At 42.3% G+C, this 22062-nt stretch overlaps 1 protein-coding gene across 4 annotated transcripts in view; it reads left to right on the forward strand.

Annotated features, from left to right (window-relative positions):
* The window catches only part of sfmbt1 (Scm like with four mbt domains 1), a 36678-nt gene that overhangs the window by 11413 nt on the left and 3203 nt on the right, over positions 1-22062 (forward strand). The window contains exons 6-20 of one of the 4 annotated variants that reach the window (XM_080727521.1): positions 2897-3155; positions 5748-5845; positions 6901-7002; positions 8132-8291; positions 10818-10900; positions 13943-14069; positions 14772-14885; positions 15960-15999; positions 16396-16463; positions 17027-17172; positions 17393-17502; positions 17694-17881; positions 19910-20091; positions 20693-20917; positions 21782-21910. In XM_080727521.1, the coding sequence (XP_080583647.1) occupies positions 2897-3155; positions 5748-5845; positions 6901-7002; positions 8132-8291; positions 10818-10900; positions 13943-14069; positions 14772-14885; positions 15960-15999; positions 16396-16463; positions 17027-17172; positions 17393-17502; positions 17694-17881; positions 19910-20091; positions 20693-20917; positions 21782-21910 (2031 nt within the window). The remainder of the gene's footprint in view (positions 1-2896; positions 3156-5747; positions 5846-6900; positions 7003-8131; positions 8292-10817; positions 10901-13942; positions 14070-14771; positions 14886-15959; positions 16000-16395; positions 16464-17026; positions 17173-17392; positions 17503-17693; positions 17882-19909; positions 20092-20692; positions 20918-21781; positions 21911-22062) is intronic. The other 3 variants (XM_080727523.1, XM_080727522.1, XM_080727524.1) reach the window with 3 other exon arrangements.

Genomic DNA, 22062 nt, shown 5'->3' on the forward strand with positions numbered 1-22062 from the left:
TGACTGCCTTTGTTTGACTTGCTTTTGGTCCGCGCCCTGGATGAGAGCCTCTGTGAAATAAAATGACTAAATTGTAATTGTTAAATTGCCTTAAATGTTAACCTCTATAGGGCTTAGCCGTGGGCGTGGTTTACTGGTGCCACTCAAAAAATGTACAATTTTTTTTTTCTCTATAGACTTCTACAAACATATTTATATCAATTATGTTCAGCCTTTTCTTGATTCTGTGAAAAAGAAATATGGAAAACAGCTAAACAAAGGGATATATATATATATTTTTTTTTTTTCTTTTCACAGAGGCTTTTATGGTCTTTATTCACCAAGATCATGCATGGCTTGATTCTAGGTTTAAAATAATTATAATAATAAATAAAGGTTTTTTTTTTTTTTTTTTTTTTTGGGCACCAGAAAACCACGGCCACTGCTATGCCCTATTTTATGTTGCTGTTGTCGGGCATCCATATTTTGACTTTTTGTGTTTTTTTTGGAAATTAATTCCCTACTTGATGCGTCACACAAAAGCACAAAAAGTTACAGATCCACAAACTCAAAACTGGGTGTGCTAACCCCTCATTCTTACTAGGGCTGTGAATTGGCATGGATCTGGCGATACGATACATATCACGATAAAGTAGTCACGATACGATGCATTGCGGTAAGGCGATATATTTTGATTTCTTTCAATCTAATTTTAAGAAAACTGTCATAGCCATAATGCATAATAGTCGTTTCTGTAGCAGGCTATTCAGGGAAGCCTTAATTTTCTACAGTACTGCCCCATGAGAACTATATATTAGGCTTGAGTCACTAATAGCTAATTATCTATAACTTATTCCCTTGCCAAAAATAACATATCTACAAGCTAAACGATAGAGCACACAAAGGAGACTCTTTGTGTCTCCATAGGGAACCACTGCTGGTTATCAAATGATTGGCTTAGGAATGCGATAAAAACAAAACAAAACAAATCTATGAATTCAAGTGAGTAATCGATAGAAAAAAAGTATTTTTCTGGGTGAACTAACTAACCTTTAAGTAATTTTCTTTTTTAGAAATACTCTGTTAGAAGTAGAAGTCCTGAATGTAATTGAGTAAAAGTACAAAAGTATCGATATCAACATGTACTTAAAGTACCAGAGTAGGATGTACTCATTATGCAGAATGTCCCATTTCCCAAGTTCTTTTCTAACGCATAAAACGTCTAAAGATCCTTAGAAAATAGCAGATCTACAAGCTCACAATGTGTCGCATTGTTTACTCAAGCACAGTACTTAAGAAAAATGGACTTAGTTACTTTACAACAGTGGTTGTCTCAAAGTGGATTCCAGGGACTCTGTGGGTTCCTTTAGGAGGTTCTAAATTGAACCATACAAGTCTGTAACTCTGACAGTGTACAAATGGATTTGTACACTGTCAGAGTTAAGGTGAGATGAAATGTGAAAGTTTGAGAAACACTGCTTTACACCAGTGGTTCTCAACCTGTGGGTCGGGACCCCCAGGGAGGACCCCAACTTATTTTGAAGGGTCCCCAGATGATTAGCTTAATGTGTAAAATTGTTTTCTCCCTCAACAGTAAACACACCAACATAAAGTTTAAGTGTATCAAGGGTATCTGCACATTTCTAAAGTGACAATTGAAGGACTTTAACTCACTTAGCGCCGAGCGAGCCAGATTTCAATATGAATCTGCGCTTATAACGCCAGGAAATAGCTATATTGAATCCCCAAAATCACATTACATAACCAGGTACACGTGCCTGCGAATGCCACAAGATGACCACTAGAGTGAGCCATAGCCCACAGACTTTCCATGGTCCCATGTTAAGTCAGAATAAAAAACGAGGTTCAGGACATAACAGGATGGTACAATGACATGCTCTCCATTGACATTCAATGGACAGGCCGCGGGCCGCCATTTGAGCTCAATACTGCTCAATTCGTGCTTGATCGTCTCAAACCACCATTGGTATGGGCATCGGAACGTATATAGATGCCACACAGAAAGTTTCCGAATCAAAATCCGACCTAGTGAAGCTACGTGAGGGTCGGATGGTTTGCATTGAGCCTAGCGGCTAACAGAGGCCTACGTAAACAGGAAGCTATGGCTTAAAGGTGACGTCATAATCGTATCCTTTTTTTTCACGGTTTTCATCTGTATGCTAGTCGAAGGTAAGCTAACCGTTCCGCTCCGTCTATCAACCCAAATTAAAAGCTTAAACAATGCTTTTATATAAAAGTCGCTCCGAGTCGCTCGGCACTAAACGCCATCATTAGTTAGTCGCCCCGAAAGTCGCTCGGCGCTAAGTGAGTTAATACCTCTAAAATGACAAATTAAACATTGGCCAAATTGTCAAATATTAGAGGCAGAAATTGTGAAAATAGCTGATCTACATGCTCACAAGGCCTCGCAGCGCGAGGCGTTGTGAGCATGTAGATCTGCTATTTTCACAATAGAACCGTGTTATGCAAAAAGTAATGCCTCAACTCTTAGTGCTCGTCAGGGTGGGGGGGTCCCCAGTTAAAATATGGCCAAAACGCAAAACTTCCTATCTGCAAATTCTGCAAAATTTTTGGATTTCACTTGAAATGAGGACAACAGGCTACGCTGCAAATGGTCAGTCTGTCTGCAAGATCCTTCTGCCCCTCATTTTGCCAAATAATGTCATGTGACTAGAAATAGTAGATAGGTTTTAATGTTGAACAGACATTTTCTTTTTCATTTTCCCAACAAAGTGAATTTTTCAGATGCGTTTTGGCCATCGAATTATGATTATTGTGGGGTTCGTGGCCTGAAAAGGTTGAAGACCCCTGCTTTACACCACTGAATGTGAGTACTTTTACCACCAGTGCCTGAGTCTAACCTCTCCTCCTCCCCCATCCATCCTCATGTGCTCAGCCTGTGCGTGGTGCGGACCCGGTGGAGCTGCTGTGCGCGGGCCGCTGCATGGAGCTGCAGGACGCGGGGGACCCGGGGCTGGCCTGGGCCGCCGAGGTGGAGGAGAACGCCGGCGGCAGGCTGAAGCTCCGCCTCCTGGGCACCCAGGGGATCGAACCGGCACCGGCCGCCTCCACCCTCTGGCTCTACTACCTCCACCCCCGCCTACACCCGCCCGGCTGGGCCAAGGAGCACGGCTGCACCCTCAGGCCACCCACAGGTCAGCATAGAAAAATTGCATATATCGTCGTTGTTGTCGGGTGGAAACCTTGTATGTCCGTTTTGTATTTATCATTTTTTAAATGATTTAAACTAGTGGAAAATAGACGATCTATGTGCTTGTAGATCTGCTATTTTCACTAGTTTTGGGCAACACTTTTGTATGATGAAGTACCAACCGATTAATTTACCAAAAAACATACACATTTGAAACTTGGAGATACAAGGTTACTGACAGTGACGATATACTGTATATATATAACTGTGTTCCTTAGTTAGGGTCCGTAAAAAAATTGTTTTAACCAAAAAACTCAATCTGGAAAAAGAATCTAAGTGAATGGGGCGGAAAAACTTGGGATGACATCATTTCCGGTTGTATCCGTCTCCTAGCAAGTAGCAACCTAGCACCATTCATACGTTGGCGAAGAGCGCTCTCTAGCGTAATCACTGAAAACCCGGACATGACCATGGCAGTGAACCCCTTGCATTCCAAATGATGAGGTTAATGGTAGTAAATGTGTTAAAATTTAAAACTAGCATTTAGAGATATGAAAATTATAAAGGACGAAATATACTACGCAGTCACTTTCTCCGTTTTCAGAGTGTTTGTAGAAAGACCACGTGACCTACTGTAGCATAATGTTAATCTTCGGATTGTGACATCACTCCTTTAAGTGCTATCCACACCTAGAATGCTAGCTGTGACTATAATATGAAGTTAATGGGGCAGTGTCAAACATTTTCACTACGCCACCTCAGTTCCCTTGTTAGGAGAAACAAGACAAAAATATCAAGATATCACGTTTAAATCGTGCAGTATTGAATGCATCATTGTTTTGTGGACAGGATCAGCCAGGCTTTAACTGGATAACGTTTGCTCACATGCTCACTAGCTAGCCTACAGGAATGTGTATAGTCCCTTTAGCAGCAACTATGGTGTTTTTTTTGGAGCTTTGTGGAACACAAGCTCCCTATACGTGGCCGTGTGTGTGGGTCTGTCTCCGTCCGTGTCTGTCTGTCTGTGTCTGTCTGTATGTAGCCTGCAGTAACCTTTTCTGACCACACATGTTAAGGGAGGGGCGCTGTTGCACACACACACACACACACACACACACACACACACACACACACACACACACACACACACACACACACACACAGCTCCACTTCGAACAGAGGTTCGATTTTTTTTCTTCTTTTTTTAAGAGAGTCCTTGATTTGACACTGGGTCTCCTCTGATATTGATTATTTTGTAAATGAAATCACAAAGCACACGCATACAAAGCAGTTTTTGGCACAGTTTTCTTTTTGAGTGCTTGAAGAAAGGGTGGGTGGTGGCAGAGATGGAATGCTATGAGGGAGGGAGTGTGTTTTCTCTGAGCGTGCCTTGATTGATTCTTGCACCAGAATAGCTTTGCTTGTTTTCGGGGGTCACCTAGAACGTCTCTCTTTAAATGTAACCTCTGTGGTTTGGCATTTGCATTAGAAAAGAAATAACTTCCTCCCACTCCTGGCTAATTACAGTATGTAGTATGGGGGGGGGGGGGGGGGTTGCAGGCCTGCAGTTTGGTGCGGACATGATGGTTATAAAATTATTATTAGGGCTGTCAGAGTTAACTCGATTAATCGTAATTAACTCAACGTTATGTTAATCGTGATTAATTATTTTAATCACAGTCAATCGCATCTTTATATATTTTAGCCATTTAGCCGATTCGTAGTTTAGGACACAGTTCTCTATGTCAGTGAGCTTGCTGCTGTTTTGCTGTTGTGTTGTGGATTTCCATGGTCATTGTAGATGCAGTACCTTTACTGTTGTTACCCCACAACTCATTAGGCATTACATTTCTTCAACTACTTTCAGTAGGGAGCTAAATGCTTGGAATGTACCACAGAGGCTACAATATTCTGCGCTCAATTTATGTTAATTTACAGTTAGTATATCAATATGCCCACCTGTTATTTGTTGGGCTTGAGTTTATGATTTCATCCCATGCACACCGTTACTTGAAGAAGATTCAGGACAGTATTTGTCATTGTTTCAATAATAATAAACATTTGCAAAAGCAAGCAGTTGTCTGCTCCCATGACCCATGTTGATAAGAGTATTAAAAACTTGAAAAATATCTGTTTGAGGTAGATTTAGAACGGATACAAATATGCAATAAATTTGCGATTAATCATGATTAACTATGGACAATCATGCGATTAATATGATAAAATATTTGAATCGACTGACAGCCCTAAATATTATATATCCTCTGTCGGGTGCAAACCTCATTACTGTATGTTCAAAACTGCGGATTTACAAGCTTGCATATCTGCTACTTTTGCAACTTATGTGTGACGCTGTAGTATGATCAAGTAGGCCATTCATTTAACAATGAAGCAAAAAAGAAATTAATTAATACCTGGCATTGAATGTGTTAATAAAACCCACAGACACGCTTAAACATAAGAGATATGGAGACATAAGGTTCTCTGCCTGGCAGCATCGTTTATTGAAACGAGGCCAAAACACAGAGAATCATGAATATTATTATTCAATAGCTGATTTTCCTTTTTTTTTGTTTTGTTTTTTTGGTTCTTTCAGCCGTGGTGCCTTTGAGGACAGAGGCAGAGTGGGAGGAGGTCAGACGGAGGATCAGTGAACTGCCTGGAGATGCCGCCCTCACAGAGGAGTTCAGCAAGGTAACAGAACACACTCACAGCCTTTGTTCCCTTCACTCTGACATTTAGACAGCACGTTTTGATTTTAGTTTGTCTTTTGAATACAATTCTATTTAGTTTTAATCATCTGAAATGTTTTAGTTGAACTAAAATCTTAGTTGACTAAATCTACAGTTGATTTTTACGACAAAAATGCATTTTGGTACTTAGTCGCATGTTGAAAATAGCCGTTCTACAAGCTCACATGTTGTGAGCCTGTAGATCTGCTATTTTCAGAGCGTAACACCTGAGCGCAACCAAACATAAAATGACTTGTCTTTTAGTTCTTCTGGCTCTTTTCCCCACTAGACCCTCCATAATATTTTAGTCCAGTTTTTATTTTTTGAGGAAATTGTCTTAACACATTCCCCGCCATTTAACAATACCTTCGCACTATGAATTACATGGAAGTCTATGGAGACCAGAGGCACCATAGACTTCCATGTAATTCATAGTGCACGGATCATGCACACCCATGCCTAGATAATGCACCACGTGTGTCCACATTGCTCACATCTTTCAAACAAAAAAATCCGAATGGAAATCCGTTCAGGCATTCATGAGATACAAGCCATTATGTTTTCCTAAAATGTAAACAAAGATGGCTGCCATGTTTGATAGATGGGGTTGCTATGGGGGTTAAACATGCAATTTCGCGATTTCTATCATGCCTACTACATTTTTTGGGGTCCAAAAAAAAATTTGATTTTTTTTTTTTTTTTTTTTTTTTTCAAAATGGCGGAAATTCTCGGGACTATCGGGCCTGGCAGGGAAAGACATTGAAATAATCTCGGGACTATCGGGCCTGGCATGCAATGAGTTAATAGTCTTGGTTTTAGTCATCATAGCTTAGTTTTTATTGGAAATGGAAATCGGCAAACATTGTTCGTCATAGTTTTAGAAATGAACACAAAAATGTAACCAAACCATAAGAATCACAATTGGGGTTGGGATCCTTTAGTATTTTAGCGATTCCGGTCACATCTATTGAACTGTGTGTGTGTGTCTCTCTCTCTGTGTGTGTGCATGTGTTTCAGGATCAACCTGCCATGTCCTCTCACTGTTTTAAAGAAGGAATGAAACTAGAAGCTGTCGACCCGTTGACAGCGGTCTACATTCGTCCTGCGACCGTCGCCAAGGTAACCATCTCCCCCTGTCAGCCAGAAACCTCCTATCTCCATATTCTAACTTTGTTTGTTTTTTCTCCAACACCCCAAACCAGGGACGTGCAGAGAATGTTAGATAGGCAAGGCCTGACAATTCTAAAAGGGCCATTTGGTGAAAATATCGAAAATAGCAGACCTCCAAGCTCACAAAGGTCGGCTATTGTCGATCCTTGACTTCCACACAGAGAGGGTAATTCTTTCAACATAAGATGCTGCATTCAAGTTCAGGAGAGTTTGAACAAGGCAATTCTCTTGAATGCTGCCTTCAGGTACGGCATGGAAAGAGGGCATTTGCATATCTTGCACCATAGTAAAAGCCACATTCATGGTCTGGAGAGGGCACTTTTTTACAGAGTAATGTCTCTTTGTCTATCTGTGCTGGTTATTATGTTGTTAAATTACAGTAAAATAACTACAAATGCAAAAATGTAACAAAATTATCACTTTAACTATTATCCACACTTCTCCCCATCTTGACAATATGGTATACTCCCAGGTTCTGCAGGTCAGCTGCACAGGTGCAATGCATTATTGTTAATTGTGGCACATTTACTAACATGTCAAGTTTAGCTGCACTTGAACAACCATTCCAGGCTGCCATATCCACCCCAAGAAACCGTAGAAACCTGTGTAAAAAATGTCCAAAATTAGTTTTTTTTTTCAGACATTGTGAAAATAGCCGATCTACATGCTCACAACGCCTCGCAGCGCGAGGCGTTGTGAGCATGTAGATCTGCTATTATCTAATGTATCTAATGTAATCCTGGGCGCTACACTCCCTCTGCCAACCTGGGGAGACAACGGACTGACCTCATGCTTCCTTTCTATGCATGAGCAGTCCTAGCCGCTTCTTTTCACCTGACAGGGGGGAGTTTCCCTGGTTAGACGTAGCGCGTGGAAGGAACACGTTATTCCAACCAGTTCCTTTCCCTTCCATCAGGCGCCCCGGCTGGCCAGGGGGAGGCAGAATAGAGACCAGGATTACTGCATGATTTTTGTGAGAGTACCTACCCTAGGAGACACGGGGAGAACATGCAAACTCCTCACAGAAAGGCTGGTATTATGGACGTATCTTTCTAAATCCACCATCTTTTGTTTTCAGGTGTTCAACGAGCACTTCTTCCTGGTCAGGATGGATGACCTCTGTGAGGGGTCAGAGGGCGGGGTCAGTGGGCGGAGCTTCCTGTGCCACAGGGACAGCCCAGGGATCTTCCCCACCCAGTGGTGCCTCAAGAACGGGGTCCCCCTCAGCCCTCCTCCAGGTGTGTGTGTGTGTGTGTGTGTGTGTGTGTGTGTGTGTGTGTGTGTGTGTGTGTGTGTGTGTGTGTGTGTGTGTGTGTGTGTGTGTGTGTGTGTGTGTGTGTGTGTGTGTGTGTGTGTGTGTGTGTGTGTGTGTGTAGAAGTAGAACGGGGTCCCCCTGAGCCCCCCTTTGGTATAAAAAGGTCTTAAAAGTCATTAGATTGTCACTGTAGAAATGTATACTGTATGTTGGCTTGTTTACTGTTAAGTGAGAAAACAATGTTGCACATTAAGCTTAATCATCTGGGGACCCCTAAAAATAACTTTGGGGTCCTGACCCACATTTTGGGAAACACTTTTCATCTGAAAGGCCCAGTTCAACTACAAAATGACATCACTCGCATCTTCTGAAAAGCATTACCCCGAATTCGAGTTTGGAAAGCTGCACGTTGGAAAGTTGGCACTCTCAGACGAAAAGTTTGGTGGTCGGAGACAGTATGGACAGGCCTTTAGGTTAAGGCATAAGACCTGGTAATTAACTCATTTCTAGCCGATCCCGAGTATACACGTGAAAAATACTCAAGTATTTAGAGTGCCGATCCCGGTTCTCCTACCCTATAGCCCGGCGGAAGGTCCTGGCACGATCGGCCTCGCCGATTCATCATCATCACGGATCCACGTGCACAAAATAGTAATCCCATAACATGGAGGCCGACGGGGAATCTCATCTTTAATGTCCATTTTCTCCAAACAACACTTTTAAAGCCAAGGATGGCATTAGATTCTCGCTACAATAACATAATAACAAATGCATCGATCGGCCATTTTAGGAACGGCATGGGGTGACGAAGGCTCCGGTTGAATGACGTCATGACGTCAACCCGGAAGTGTTTACGCAATGGACTTCTGGCCTTCAAAATAAGATACTGGCCGCGTATGGAGCCCTGCGAGAGGCACGCTGGACATTTAACCTGTTCATGTCTGGAGCACTAAATGGGTTAAGACAATCAAAATAGACCCCCTGGACTCGGAGAAGCAATTTTTCTAGTCTAGTTTTTTTCCCCCCTTGCCTGCCCCTTGGGTCCTGCTCCCTCTCTCACCCTCCTGTTTGCCTCACTGCCCTTTGCAAGGCGTTAACAGAACTATTCACACCCACACACACAGTGAGAAGTAGTTTGTTCCCTGGAGACGTCATTTGGCTGAACCAGGACATTAGACTCTCCCACACTTCCCTGTTATAATATTCTGAATGTTGACCTGGCCTGAGTGGCATGTTGCTCTACAACAGTGGTTCCCAAACTGTGGACAAATAATCTTGGGGGCCCCCCAGATGATTTGCAAAGCAACTTACAATATTACTGTATATGCATGGTATCGGCACATTTCTAAAGTAACAATTTAAGGACTTTTAAGGCTGTTTTAAAATACAAACAAATAAACTAATAATAAGACTATTACTACCTTTACTAAAGTAACCAATAAACTATACAAAAAAAGGTCAAACACCAAATTGTCAAAAAAGAAATAAAAACATGTTCAAATTGTCAATTATTACCTACGACGGAGGCGAAAATATAAAAAATGTAATTAGCATATCTACAAGCTCACAACGCCTCTCATTTCCTAGTCATTGTGAGATAGTAGATTGGCTATTTCCCACATTTGACACATGAACATCAATGTTTGCCTCTTCCTTATGTTATATGACAATTTGGCCAATGTTTGACCAGTTTTTATAATATAGTTTGTCAATTACTTTTAATGCAGTAATGCTCTTTTTTTGTGGTATTAATAAGGTCTTAACACATCTACTGCCTCTTAATCTGAAGGTTGCTTGGTGCCTCGGCGCCACGTCGTTTCCTCCGTCGGCCGCCGCTATTATTTTGAAGGGCCGGAAGGGGGTTGTTTTTGTTTTTTTGGATTATCACTTGACGGCAACGATTACGTCATCTAGTCACATGACAGTGTGCGACAAGAAGATGAAGATGGCTGCGCCCTGCCTTTTGCCTTGTTTACATTTAGATCTGCTGCAAAATGTCTCAAAATGGCTATTTTGTTTAAATGAAGTTTCTTTATGGGCCTCTCCATTGACTTAACATTGAGGAGCTTCACTTCGCGTGCACGCCCAACGTGCGTTGTAAACAAATCGCCGACATTACCGATGCGAGCGGGACCGGAGCGACATTAAGTAAGTAATAATATCTTTACTGTATATACAGTAAGATTCACAGTCCTCACCGTCAACGGCGCCATGGTATTAACCCTTTCAATGACGGTGAGGACTGTCAACGGCGGCGAAAAAGTTAAAGGTCTTTAAACTGTCACTTCACTGTGACCCCGGTTCACGGTTCACATGGTTATCTGAAAACACAAATTGACATGAATCCAAAATACACTGATGATCGTGCTGTCAATCAATGAAACTATGGGATCTATGAGAAGGTTGTGGGTGTCCCTGCCTCATCTCTCTCTCAACAAAGGGGTCCTTGGCCTGAAAACGTTGAAGACCCCTGCTAAAGCATCATGTGTTGTTGTGTCTTCCCGGCAGGGTTCCAGGGCCAGGACTTTGACTGGGCTGACTACCTGAAGCAGTGTGAGGCAGAGGCAGCTCCACAGCACTGCTTCCCCACAGTGAGTCACAGCACCATCACAATCTATACTATAATTTTGCGAATGTCTGAGTGAGTGAGTGTCTGTCTGTCTATCTCAGCGTTTCTCCTCGGTGGCTGGAGCAATTGATCTGAAATCGCATCACCATCAGCATATGAACACACCTGACATAACTGTGAAGCCCGTTTGTCACTTTCACAAATCGTATGCTGTATATTAGCATTTTTATGGTGTATCTATATCTATTTAGCCTACAGTACCTTTTGTGACCACACATGTTAAGGGAGGGGCGCTGTTGTTCAGGCCATGCACAATCACACACAAACACACACACACACACACACACGGGGGGGGGAGTGTGTGTGTGTGCAGGCTGGCAGGCGGGCGGGCGGGCGGGCGGGGGGGGTGGGGGGTTCTGGCCCTGTTACAGATGTTGTCCAAAAATCATGCAGATCGGTATACAGTATCTCTGTAGCCGTTACATGGAACGGGTATTTCTTACATTGATGCTCCTACATATTAGCATGCAAGCACCAGTTAAAGTTACTTTCCATCCCTCATATACTGTGTGCACAGTGCACATCCCATAACCCACACACTGCACATCATTTCGGAGCTCATATCTTTGAACGGGTAAGGGCTAGTAATAATAACAACACAAACCTTGTATCTCCATATTTACATTTTTATGTTTTTCCTCTTTATAAATCGATGCCCTACTCACTACTTTGTCATACTGCCATAAACATAGCAAAATTAGCCAATCTACAAGCTCGCAATTCGCCACGATGCGGCGCGTCCTGAGCCTGTACATCTGCACATTTTAGATTTTGTTTTGTTATGCATAATTATAAACATTAAGTGTTATAATGCCTTATAAGTGCATTATAATGCATTATAAATGTGATTATAATGCATTAAGTCTCTTAAACAATCCTCATTTCTGCAACTCTGTAACCTAACTGGCACTTTTCTGAAACACAGATCTGTTTTTTTCCGCGCTAATGCATTCACAATAACAGAAATTATGTTTTTTTGAGCGGTGGTCACAACGCTCCTATACGTGGCCGTGTGTGTGGGTATGTCTGTCTGTCTGCGTCCGTGTCTGTCTGTCTGTCTGTCTGTCTGTAGCCTACAGTACCTTTTTTGACCACACATGTTAAGGGAGGGGCGCTGTTGTTCAGGCCAGACCCCACACACACACACACACACACACACACACACACACACACACACACACACACACACACACACACACACACACACACACACACACACACACACACACACACACACACACACACACACACACACACGGATGGATGGATGATGGATGGATACCAGTGGCGGCCTGAGTGACATGCATTTTATTATTAATATTTTGTTTAATATTGTTTTAATATTTTTTATTATATATATATACAGGTATATATATATTTGTTTTGCTGTTGCGCAGCCTCCACGACCACCGCTCAGTTAACACGGGTGTGATTTTTTTATTGCCTGTCATTAGCAAGTTCATGTAGGAAATGAGGTTTTTACCAATGTAGCTATTAATATAATGCAACCCCTAGCATGTTTCCATGTTTGATGGCTGGCTGCCTGCCTGCCTCCACGATGTGGTTAGAAATATATGGGCTGCCAATTAACTTTCACTGCCTGTTAACACTGTAGAATAAGACGTGCTATTTTAATGATCTGCGACAAAACTCACACATTCAGCCATCGGGGGGGAAAACCGGAATGTTTTCATTAGTGCTGTCAGCATTAACACATGAACTGCATTCATAAGGAATAGATCTTACGTTGGCTTGTTTGTGTTTTACTCTTTTGGCTTGTTGCGAGAGCGCAACCAAACATAAATGACTCAAAATGATCATAGCTTGTTTTTTTGTTTTTTTTTAAATATATTTTTATTGGTTTTCTTATTTTTTTTACATACAATACATAAAGACAAAGACACTTCACATTCACACACATACCACCTGCACATGCCTATTTAGAGTAATAATATTAATAATAATACATAGTTCCCATACATTTACAAAGACTTTCTTTAACCATATATTATTATTACATTAGGTAGTTATTTCCATGGCATTCATATACATCTCCCACAGCTGTTCAAAATCACTCTGTTTACCCCTAACTTTATATGTCAACCTCTCCAGCCCGATGGAATTCATGAGTTCCCGATGCCACATCCTCAATGTTGGGGCTTCAACACTTTTCCAGCATAATGCCAGAGCTCTTCTAGCTTGGAGAAGACCAAAGTCTTAAGATTTTAGCTAGTTTCGCTGACTGTGTAAAGTTCTTTGGATGAATTCCGAGTATACAGAGTTTAGCACTTAGTGGAACTGTGATTTTAACCCATTCAGAACGGGTACACATTTTGTGTATCATTATTTTATGCTTTAACTATTGAAAAATAGCAGATATACAAGCTCACAGCGCGGCACCGAGTGCCGCGCTGCGAGCTTGTAGATCTGCTATTTTTGAAAAATCGTGAAAATTTGAATTTTGACCCGATTCTATAAGTGTCTTTTGAATCCTTCTAAGATTCTTTGAAAAACCTATGTTTCTATGTCAGCAATCTGGCCAGCCATCGTCAAAGAAAGGCTCTTTTTCACTTGGAGCTCAGTTGGTCTGTTCTTGAGAGACTACTATGTCAATGGTTCTTAAACCTTTTCCTGTGAAGGACCCCCAAAATGATATTTATTTGGCCACGGACCCCCATCTCAAAATATTTAGGTCCAGGGACCCCCCAGAAGCAAAATTTGAGTTACAAACGTTCGCCTTGAAAATACACATATTCAAAGATTTGCACACATTTTCACGACCTTTTTCAAAAATAGCAGATCTACAAGCTCGCAGCGCGCTGTGAGCTTGTATATCTGCTATTTTTCACTGGTTAAAGCATTCAATAATTCTAGGCCTAAATGGGTTAAAGATTCCTGACAGACACTTCATGACTTCATTCCAAAAACTGTGCTTATAGCTTGGTTTTTATTATCGTTTTTCTTCAGTGAAAAAAGTTGGTGTGTGACTGTGTTTGATTGACAGGAGGAGAGCGAGCACGGCTTCAGAGAGGCCATGAAACTGGAGGCGGTCAACCCGCTGTCACCCCAGAACATCCACGTGGCCACTGTAACCAGGGTCAAAGGTCAATACGTTTGGCTCAGCCTAGAAGGTGAGAATAGAAACCCGGCTTTTTATCTGTTTCCACTTGCCACCGTGGTTCTCAAAGTGAGGTCCGCGGACCTCCCAGGGATCCTCAAGAAGGTGTTTCGACAACATTGTATTTCTGAAAATGCCATATAAATCAGCGGTTCTCAAATGTTTTCGTGCCAAAATGATATTTATTTGGCTGCGTGGACACCCATCTGAACATGTTCCTTGCCAGGGACCCCCCAGAAGAGAAGATTTGTGTTAAAAAAAAGTTTAAAAATCATAAAGGAGTAGTTCACCACCAAAATGACTTTTTTTCTATTGATTACTCATGCCATGGAGAGTAGAGTTCAATAATATTTTTTGGTTTTTGTCACATTCCTAAGACAAAAATTTGATTTGAGTAAATTTACCCCCATTGATTCTGGATGGGGAACGAATGGGGGTAAAATTATTGTTATCACATTTTTGTCTTAGGAATGCGACAAAAAACTAAAAATATTATTGAACTCTAGTCTCCATGGCGTGACTAATCAATAGAAAATAGTCATTTTGGGGGTGAACTACTCCTTTAAAAGACAAATGTATGTATGGTACAAGATTGCAACACGGCACGAATATGTGTGTATATATATACGGTATAGAGTAGACAGAACATAGATGCTTTCCAGGTTTTAATGGTTAAAGGATGTCAGAACTGAATGGCTGTCTCTTGTGTTTCCAGGACTGAAACAGCCCATGCCGGAGGTGATCGTTCACGTGGACTCTCTGGACATCTTCCCTGTCAGCTGGTGTGAGACAAACGGCTACCCTCTGGTCTACCCTATCAAACCACTAGGTACGTATACCGTACCACAACCTACACAAATACCGTAAATGCACTTCACACACAGGCCAGCTCGGGGGGCTTGTGGTTAGAGTGTCCGTCCTGAGACTGGAAGTTTAGCGTTTGATTCCCCGGGTCGGGTCATACAGTACTGAAGACAATGGGACCCAATGCCTCTCTGCTTGGTACTCAGCATCAAGGGTTGGATTGGGGGTCCCTGCCTCATGTCCAGGGGGTGTACTTGTCTCGTACAACATGTCCAGTGGGTGTACTTGTCTCGTACAACATGTTCAGGGGGTGTACTTGTCTCGTACAACATGTCCGGGGGAAGTACTACCTCACGTTACAGTAACGGGACTTCTGCCCCTATAAATAAATACATAAAATAAATGGTGCATTTATATAGCGCTTTTATTCAAGGCGCATTACATAAATTGTGCATTACATTCACCCATTCACACACAAATTCATACACTGATGGCAGAGGAAACCATGCAAGGCACCAACCTGCTCACCGGGAGCAACTAGGGGTTCAGAGTCTTGCTCAAGGATTAAGCAAGAGGAGTATCCATCGCGCCTCTAGCCTAGTTCAGGCCGGTCCGGTGCATCTCAGAAATAGGACTTGAATGTGTAGAAGGAGCGTACTGGAGCAATCACGGACTTTTAAAGCCTTTTTATTGATACAGGGTACAGGCAAAAGTGACTCACTTTTGCCTGTACCCTGTATCAATAAAAAGGCTTTAAAAGTCCGTGATTGCTCCAGTACGCTCCTTCTACTCTTGCTCAAGGATTCTTCCACATTAACTCAGAGGGAGCCTTCGTGCTCTAATGACGGTTTCTCTACCCCTGAGCTATGCCGCCCCTATGGGTCATATAATGGCACCTCAATGCTTACTACTACTTACTCCACTCACAAACACAGTGGGTATTATCTTTTCTGTTCCAAGTATTATACAACTGCAATAACAAAGCCTGTTTCAGTTATTGCACTTGACTCCAAATTATTGACACATCGCTATTACACCCACACCTACGGTAAAAAGGGATTTAAGTGTGACTTAACGGCCCTTTCCCTCTCTCTTCCAGTGGCAAAACAGAGAAAGGTCGCTGTGGTGCAGCCAGAGACGTGAGTATTTTATTTATTTAACAATATAACATATCTTTTACTGTCGGAAACCCCCAACCTCATATTCTTACTTTTTGTGTGTTTTTTTTTGTAAATTAACATAAAAGCATCAAAAATAGCAGATCCGCAAGCTCGTAACGCAACGCGAAACACGTGTTTTCTGCTACTTTTGTCGATCTGCTATTTCTGCTATTATTGAATTTCAATCCTGAAAAGTAACAGTTTTTGTTTTTGTGGACATATGAAGTTTCCACGCGACAGAGACTATAAGTATGACAGTGAAGGGCGATCGCTCGCCTACAGTTCTTTTTAGAGTTTTGTTTTTACTTGTTTTTTAGTTTGAAGTCGTTTAAGTCCTCTAACCCTCTGCTATTTTGACCCCCGTGACCTTAACAGCAGAAGCTCGCCCAAGTCCTCATCACCTGACTCTGTCAAGCAACAGCTGGCAAGCCAGTCAGAGACCGGTGAGTGACGTCACATCCCTCCGATCTTGTCTTTTGAGTTTCATGTGGTACATTGGGGCAGAGGTGGAAAGTAACTTTGTTTTTTTTATAACAAGTATTCATATTTTAGATTGTAATTAGAGAAAAGAAAAGATGAGTGTTAAAATGTTTTCATTTACTGCTTTCTATTGTTTTAGAGATTTTAGTATTTTGATTTCAGTGGGTGGAGGCATGCATACAAGTAGCTAAATGTGTCTTTTTAGACACAATAAGCTATCAATTTCTATATTAGCCTACTATTTACACTAGCCCCCATAAGTCATCTGCCCATGAAAGATTGTGGTGCATCTTGGGAATGGGCCTACTGTGTCTAAGAGATTTAGCCTCTTGCATGCATGCCCCCAACCTGGGGGGGGCATTCTGCATAATGAGTACTTTTACTTTTAGTGCTAGTAAAATTTGTATTACCGGACTTTTACTTGTAGAAAGAAATGTAAATTTCTCACCACTGACATTGGAATGGTATCCCGTTCACTGACTGCTATGTATGTTGTTGACCGCTTGTCTCGTGTTTTGTGTTGGAGTTGCAGGACAGGGGAACGGGAAGTACTGTTCTCCCAAGATCTACTTCAACCATCGCTGTTTCTCCGGGCCGTACCTGAACAAGGGACGCATCGCCGAGCTGCCTCAGTTCATCGGCCCTGGGAACTGTGCCCTCGTGTTGAAAGAGGTGAGGTTTAGATCAGAAACTATTATGTGTGATCAGTGGTTCTCAAACCTTTTCATGTCAAGTACCGCCCCAAATTCATGCATGTCACTGCCCTTCCCTCTCCCATTTCCTGTCGGCCTACTAACTGTCCTGTCAAATAAAGGCATAAAAGCCCAAAAATAAATCTTAGTCTATACAGTACATCTTTTGTATGTCAACATCTTTTGTATGTCTACCGTAGGTGTTGACTCTGCTGATAAACTCGGCCTACAAGCCCAGCCGTGTGCTGAGAGAACTGCAGCTGGACCAGGAGGGCCGCTACCAAGGCAACGGAGAGACGCTCAAAGCCAAGTGAGGGGACAAAAAAAGCACCATTTACTGTGTAGTCCATCAGAAGTGTTACGTAAAAATATGAAGAGGAGAGGTTTCCTCCCGACAACAACGGTAACATTATATTAAAACGTCTCCATATCTGCGTCCTCTCTCTCTCTCTCTCTCTCTTTCTCTCTCTCTCTCTCTCTCTCTCTCTCTCCCGTGGTCAGGTACAAAGGGAAGAGTTACAGGGCCACGGTGGAGATCGTTCGCACGGCGGACCGGGTGGCGGAGTTCTGCAGGAAGACCTGCATCAAGCTGGAGTGCTGCCCCAACCTGTTTGGACCCAAGATGGTCCTGGAACACTGCAACGAGAACTGCTACGTCCTCACCAAGACCAAATACAGTAAGGCTGCCTGTAAGGTGACGATTTTAATTCTTGCCACCATGCATGATTAGATAAAGTGCCCACACCAGCACTCACTGCGATGCATGTGTTAAATTATAGAACTATATTAATGAACAACATGTGGTGGGAGGTAATGGTATTCTGTTGCATAATGCTTTCATGTAAATCATGTTGCATGTTGTTGAAGATGCATATTCCGGTTAATGATGGGATATTCTGCCTAAGTAGTACATCAGGGGTCCGCAACCTTTTTGACATGTTTTCATTTTCTAGATTTCTAGACTAAATATTTTGAGATGGGGGTCCATGGCCAAATACATATCATTTTGGGGGTCCTTCACATGAAAAGGTTTGAGAACCACTGACATAGTAGTCTCTCAAGAACAGACTAACTGAGCTCCAGTTAAGTGAAAAGGACCTTTCTTTGACAATGGCTAGCCAGATTGCTAACATAGAAACATAGGTTTTTCAAAAAATCTTAGAAGGATTCAAAAGACACTTATAGAATCGGGTCAAAATTCTAATTTTCACGATCTTTCAAAAAAAGCAGATCTACAAGCTCGCAGCGCGCTGTGAGCTTGTATATCTGCTATTTTTCAATAGTTAAAGCATAAAATAATGATACACAATAATGTGTACCCGTTCTAAATGGGTTAAGTTTAATTATGATGACCACATCAAAATGTCATATTTCCAATTGATTTTGACAGGCTATAAATAACAACCTTTATTTTTGTTCTTCTCTATGAAATATATTCTTTTACATTAGGATGTAGCCCCGGCCATCATCATTAGACTCAAGCAATAACCCACTTATCTCCCAGACTCTCTCCCTAGTCAAAGTTATCAGTTTGAATGAATGTAGAATTATATGCAGGATTTAAATTGCATAGAGATATGAGTGCACTCTCTCAGACTTCTGCCAGTGTGCCAGTGATCACCCACCTCTGTGCCAATGTTGGCACCTGTGCCTAAGGTTACCCCTGGAATACATTATACTTTTGGTACTTTAAGTACAGTTTGATACCAATACTTTTGTACTTTTAAGTACATTCGGACTTCTATTGTAACCGAGTATTTCTACATTGCAGTATTGATACTTTTATGTAAGTAAAAAATGTGAGTACATTTCCCACCACGGTGCATTAGTATTCTGTTGCATAATGCAGTGTTTCTCAAAGTCGATTCCAGGGACTCTGTGGGTTCCTTTAGGGGAGGGTCTAAATTGACCCATACAAGTCTGTAACTCTGACAGTGTACAAATGGAACCAAATGAACCCTAACGGGTCCATTTGGTTCCATTTGTACCTGTCAGAGTTAAGGGGAGACACTTGAACAGTAAAGTTTGAGAAACACTGGCCTAATGCATTCATGTAAATGTTGCCTGTTGAACATGCACATTCCTATTAACCCATTTAGAACGGGTACACATTATTGTGTATCATTATTTTATGCTTTAACTATTGAAAAATAGCAGATATACAAACTCACAGCTTGTAGATCTGCTATTTTTTGAAAAATCGTGAAAATTTGAATTTTGACCCGATTCTAAGTGTCTTTTGAATCCTTCTAAGGTTTTTTGAAAAACCAATGTTTCTATGTCAGCAATCTGGCCAGCCATCGTCAAAGAAAAGGTCCTTTTCACTTAAATGGAGCTGTGCTTGAGAGATTACTACAGTATGTCAGTGGTTCTCAAACCTTTTCATGTGAAGGACCCCCAAACTGATATGTATTTGGCCACGGACCCCCATCTCAAAATATTTAGTTCCAGGGACCACCCAGAAGCAAAATCTGAGTTACAAACGTTCGCTTTAAAAATACATATATTCAAAGATGTGCACACATTTTCACGACTTTTTCAAAAATAGCAGATCTACAAGCTTGCAGCGCGGCACTCGGTGCCGCGCTGTGAGCTTGTAGATCTGCTATTTTTCAATAGTTAAAGCTGTCAATAATTCTAGGCCTTTAATGATGCAGTGTTTACCAGTGATCCTGTCAGTGGTCCATCTCTAATGAGGTCTCTTTCTTTTCCCCCAGCGTATTACTATGGCAAGAAGAGGAGTCGTCGGGTGGGCCGCCCCCCCGGGGGGCACTCCAACCTGGAGGGGGGGCCGGTGAAGAGGATGGGGAGGAGGAGGAAGAGGAGGAAGCAGCTGTTTGTCCACAAGAAGAGACGCTCCTCCGCCTCGCTGGACAACACACCTGCTGGCTCTCCACTGGTAACGCGCACGCATGCGCACACACGCACGCACGCATGCGCACACACACACGCACGCACGCACGCACGTAAGGGACTATATGAAAATTTCATATCACGATTATCGTGATTTACTATATTATTGTGATAATCAAAATCCATTATGCTGGGGCGGACTTTTGCCAAAAAATGTAAGATTTACAAGCTCACGTCGCTTGTAGATCTGCTATTCTTTGGCAAAGACATTTGATAGAGAGTGGAGAAAAGGCTATCAAGTACATATATTAAAAGTACCTTTTACCGATATTATGGAGGGTTTAAGTGGTACCGGATATGCAGCTCAGCAAATAAAAGGTGAATTGATCCCAGTGCACGATGGAGGACGATATCACGATACATTAAATCTCCACGATGCGATTATCGTGAGTATTCTTTATCACAATAAATAACAATATCGCTTATCATCCCATCCCTAACGCACACACACACACACACACACACACACACACATCACACACACACACACACACACACACACACACACACACACACACACACACACCGCTCGCTTGGTTTGAGCAAAACCAAGTTTGATTTTTTTCTTCCATCCATGTGTTTCACAGGGCAGTGGAGAGGAGGAAGACCTGGACGAGGATGACTCTCTCAGTGAAGACTCCGGGTCGGAAGTGCAAGACGACCTCCAGGACGACTCTGAATACTCCTTGGGTAAATCTCAACCTCCGACGCCGTCGCCCTCGCCGCCGGCCACGCCCAGACCCACGCGCAGGCGGAGGAAACCTCGCTCTCCCTCCTTCTCTGACGACGAGAACCGCCCTCCCTCGCCAAAGGTATACCCCGTTGACCGTTCTACCGTGACGCACGCGTTTTGGAGTTTTGCCTCTTTTCCTTTCCTGGTCTGGTAATAACTTTATTCCAAAAAGACTCAAACTAATGTTTGTGCAATGACAGTGACAACGTCATTAATAATTGAGGCTCACCCATCGGGAACAAATATTGGGTCTCAATACTCAATACTCAATACTCAATGACTTATGCGTAATATCAATTGTCAGGGATGAAATGAGCTATATCAACCATGTCTTGTAGGCTGGTAGATGGACCACTATACTGTGTGACTGTCCCCCTATCTGTTTATAATAGAGCAGGCTTCTTCATAGGTCCCTCATAGGTCCTCATAGTAGTTATTACAGGGGGGCGCCAAATCTGTGTGTGATAGGAACTTTATTGTATTTACATTAACCACTTGAACCCTTGCATCTCTCTTCTGTGGAGAACTTTAGCCTGAGATTGCAGATCTACAAGCTCATGACGCCTTGCGCTGCGAGGCGTCATGAGCATCTAGATCTGCTATTTTTGGCAAAGAGGTTTGGTATAGAGGGGAAGGTTTACAAAGTATTGATGGCTTAAGTGGTTAAATGTCAAATACACATTAATATTAACATGAATCCCAACATACACTGATGATCGTGCTGTCAAAGTCTATGAAGCCACCTAATGTATGAAATCTATGAAAAGGTTTTATCTGCAACACAATTTTATGCAGTATGTACGTAGTAGGGGTCCCTGCTTCATCTCTCTCTCAGCTAAGGGGTCCTTGGCCTGACATTTTTTGAAGACTCCTGTAATATAGAGCTCTAAAACCATGGACTACACCGTGTCTGTCTGACTGTCCTCCTCGTGTGTGTTTACAGAGCGCTAAAATGGAGGCTCCTCAGAAGCTGTGTTTGGACACCAGCCCCTTGGAGTGGAGCGTCACCGATGTAGTGCACTTCATCAGGACCACTGACTGTGCCCCGCTGGCACGGATCTTCTTAGATCAGGTAATAAGAGCACATCCATGCACGCTAATGCCTGGTTTATAGTTGGTTGTGCACAAAGAAACAGTCTAGTCTACGAGCTCACAAAACGCTGTGTGAGCTTGTAGATGTTCTATTTTTGAGGCGCTAAACCTGCACACAACTACTGTAAGTAT

This window comes from Nannobrachium achirus (genome assembly GCF_963921795.1).
Source record: "Nannobrachium achirus genome assembly, chromosome: 6".
NCBI classification, from domain to species: Eukaryota; Metazoa; Chordata; class Actinopteri; order Myctophiformes; family Myctophidae; genus Nannobrachium; species Nannobrachium achirus.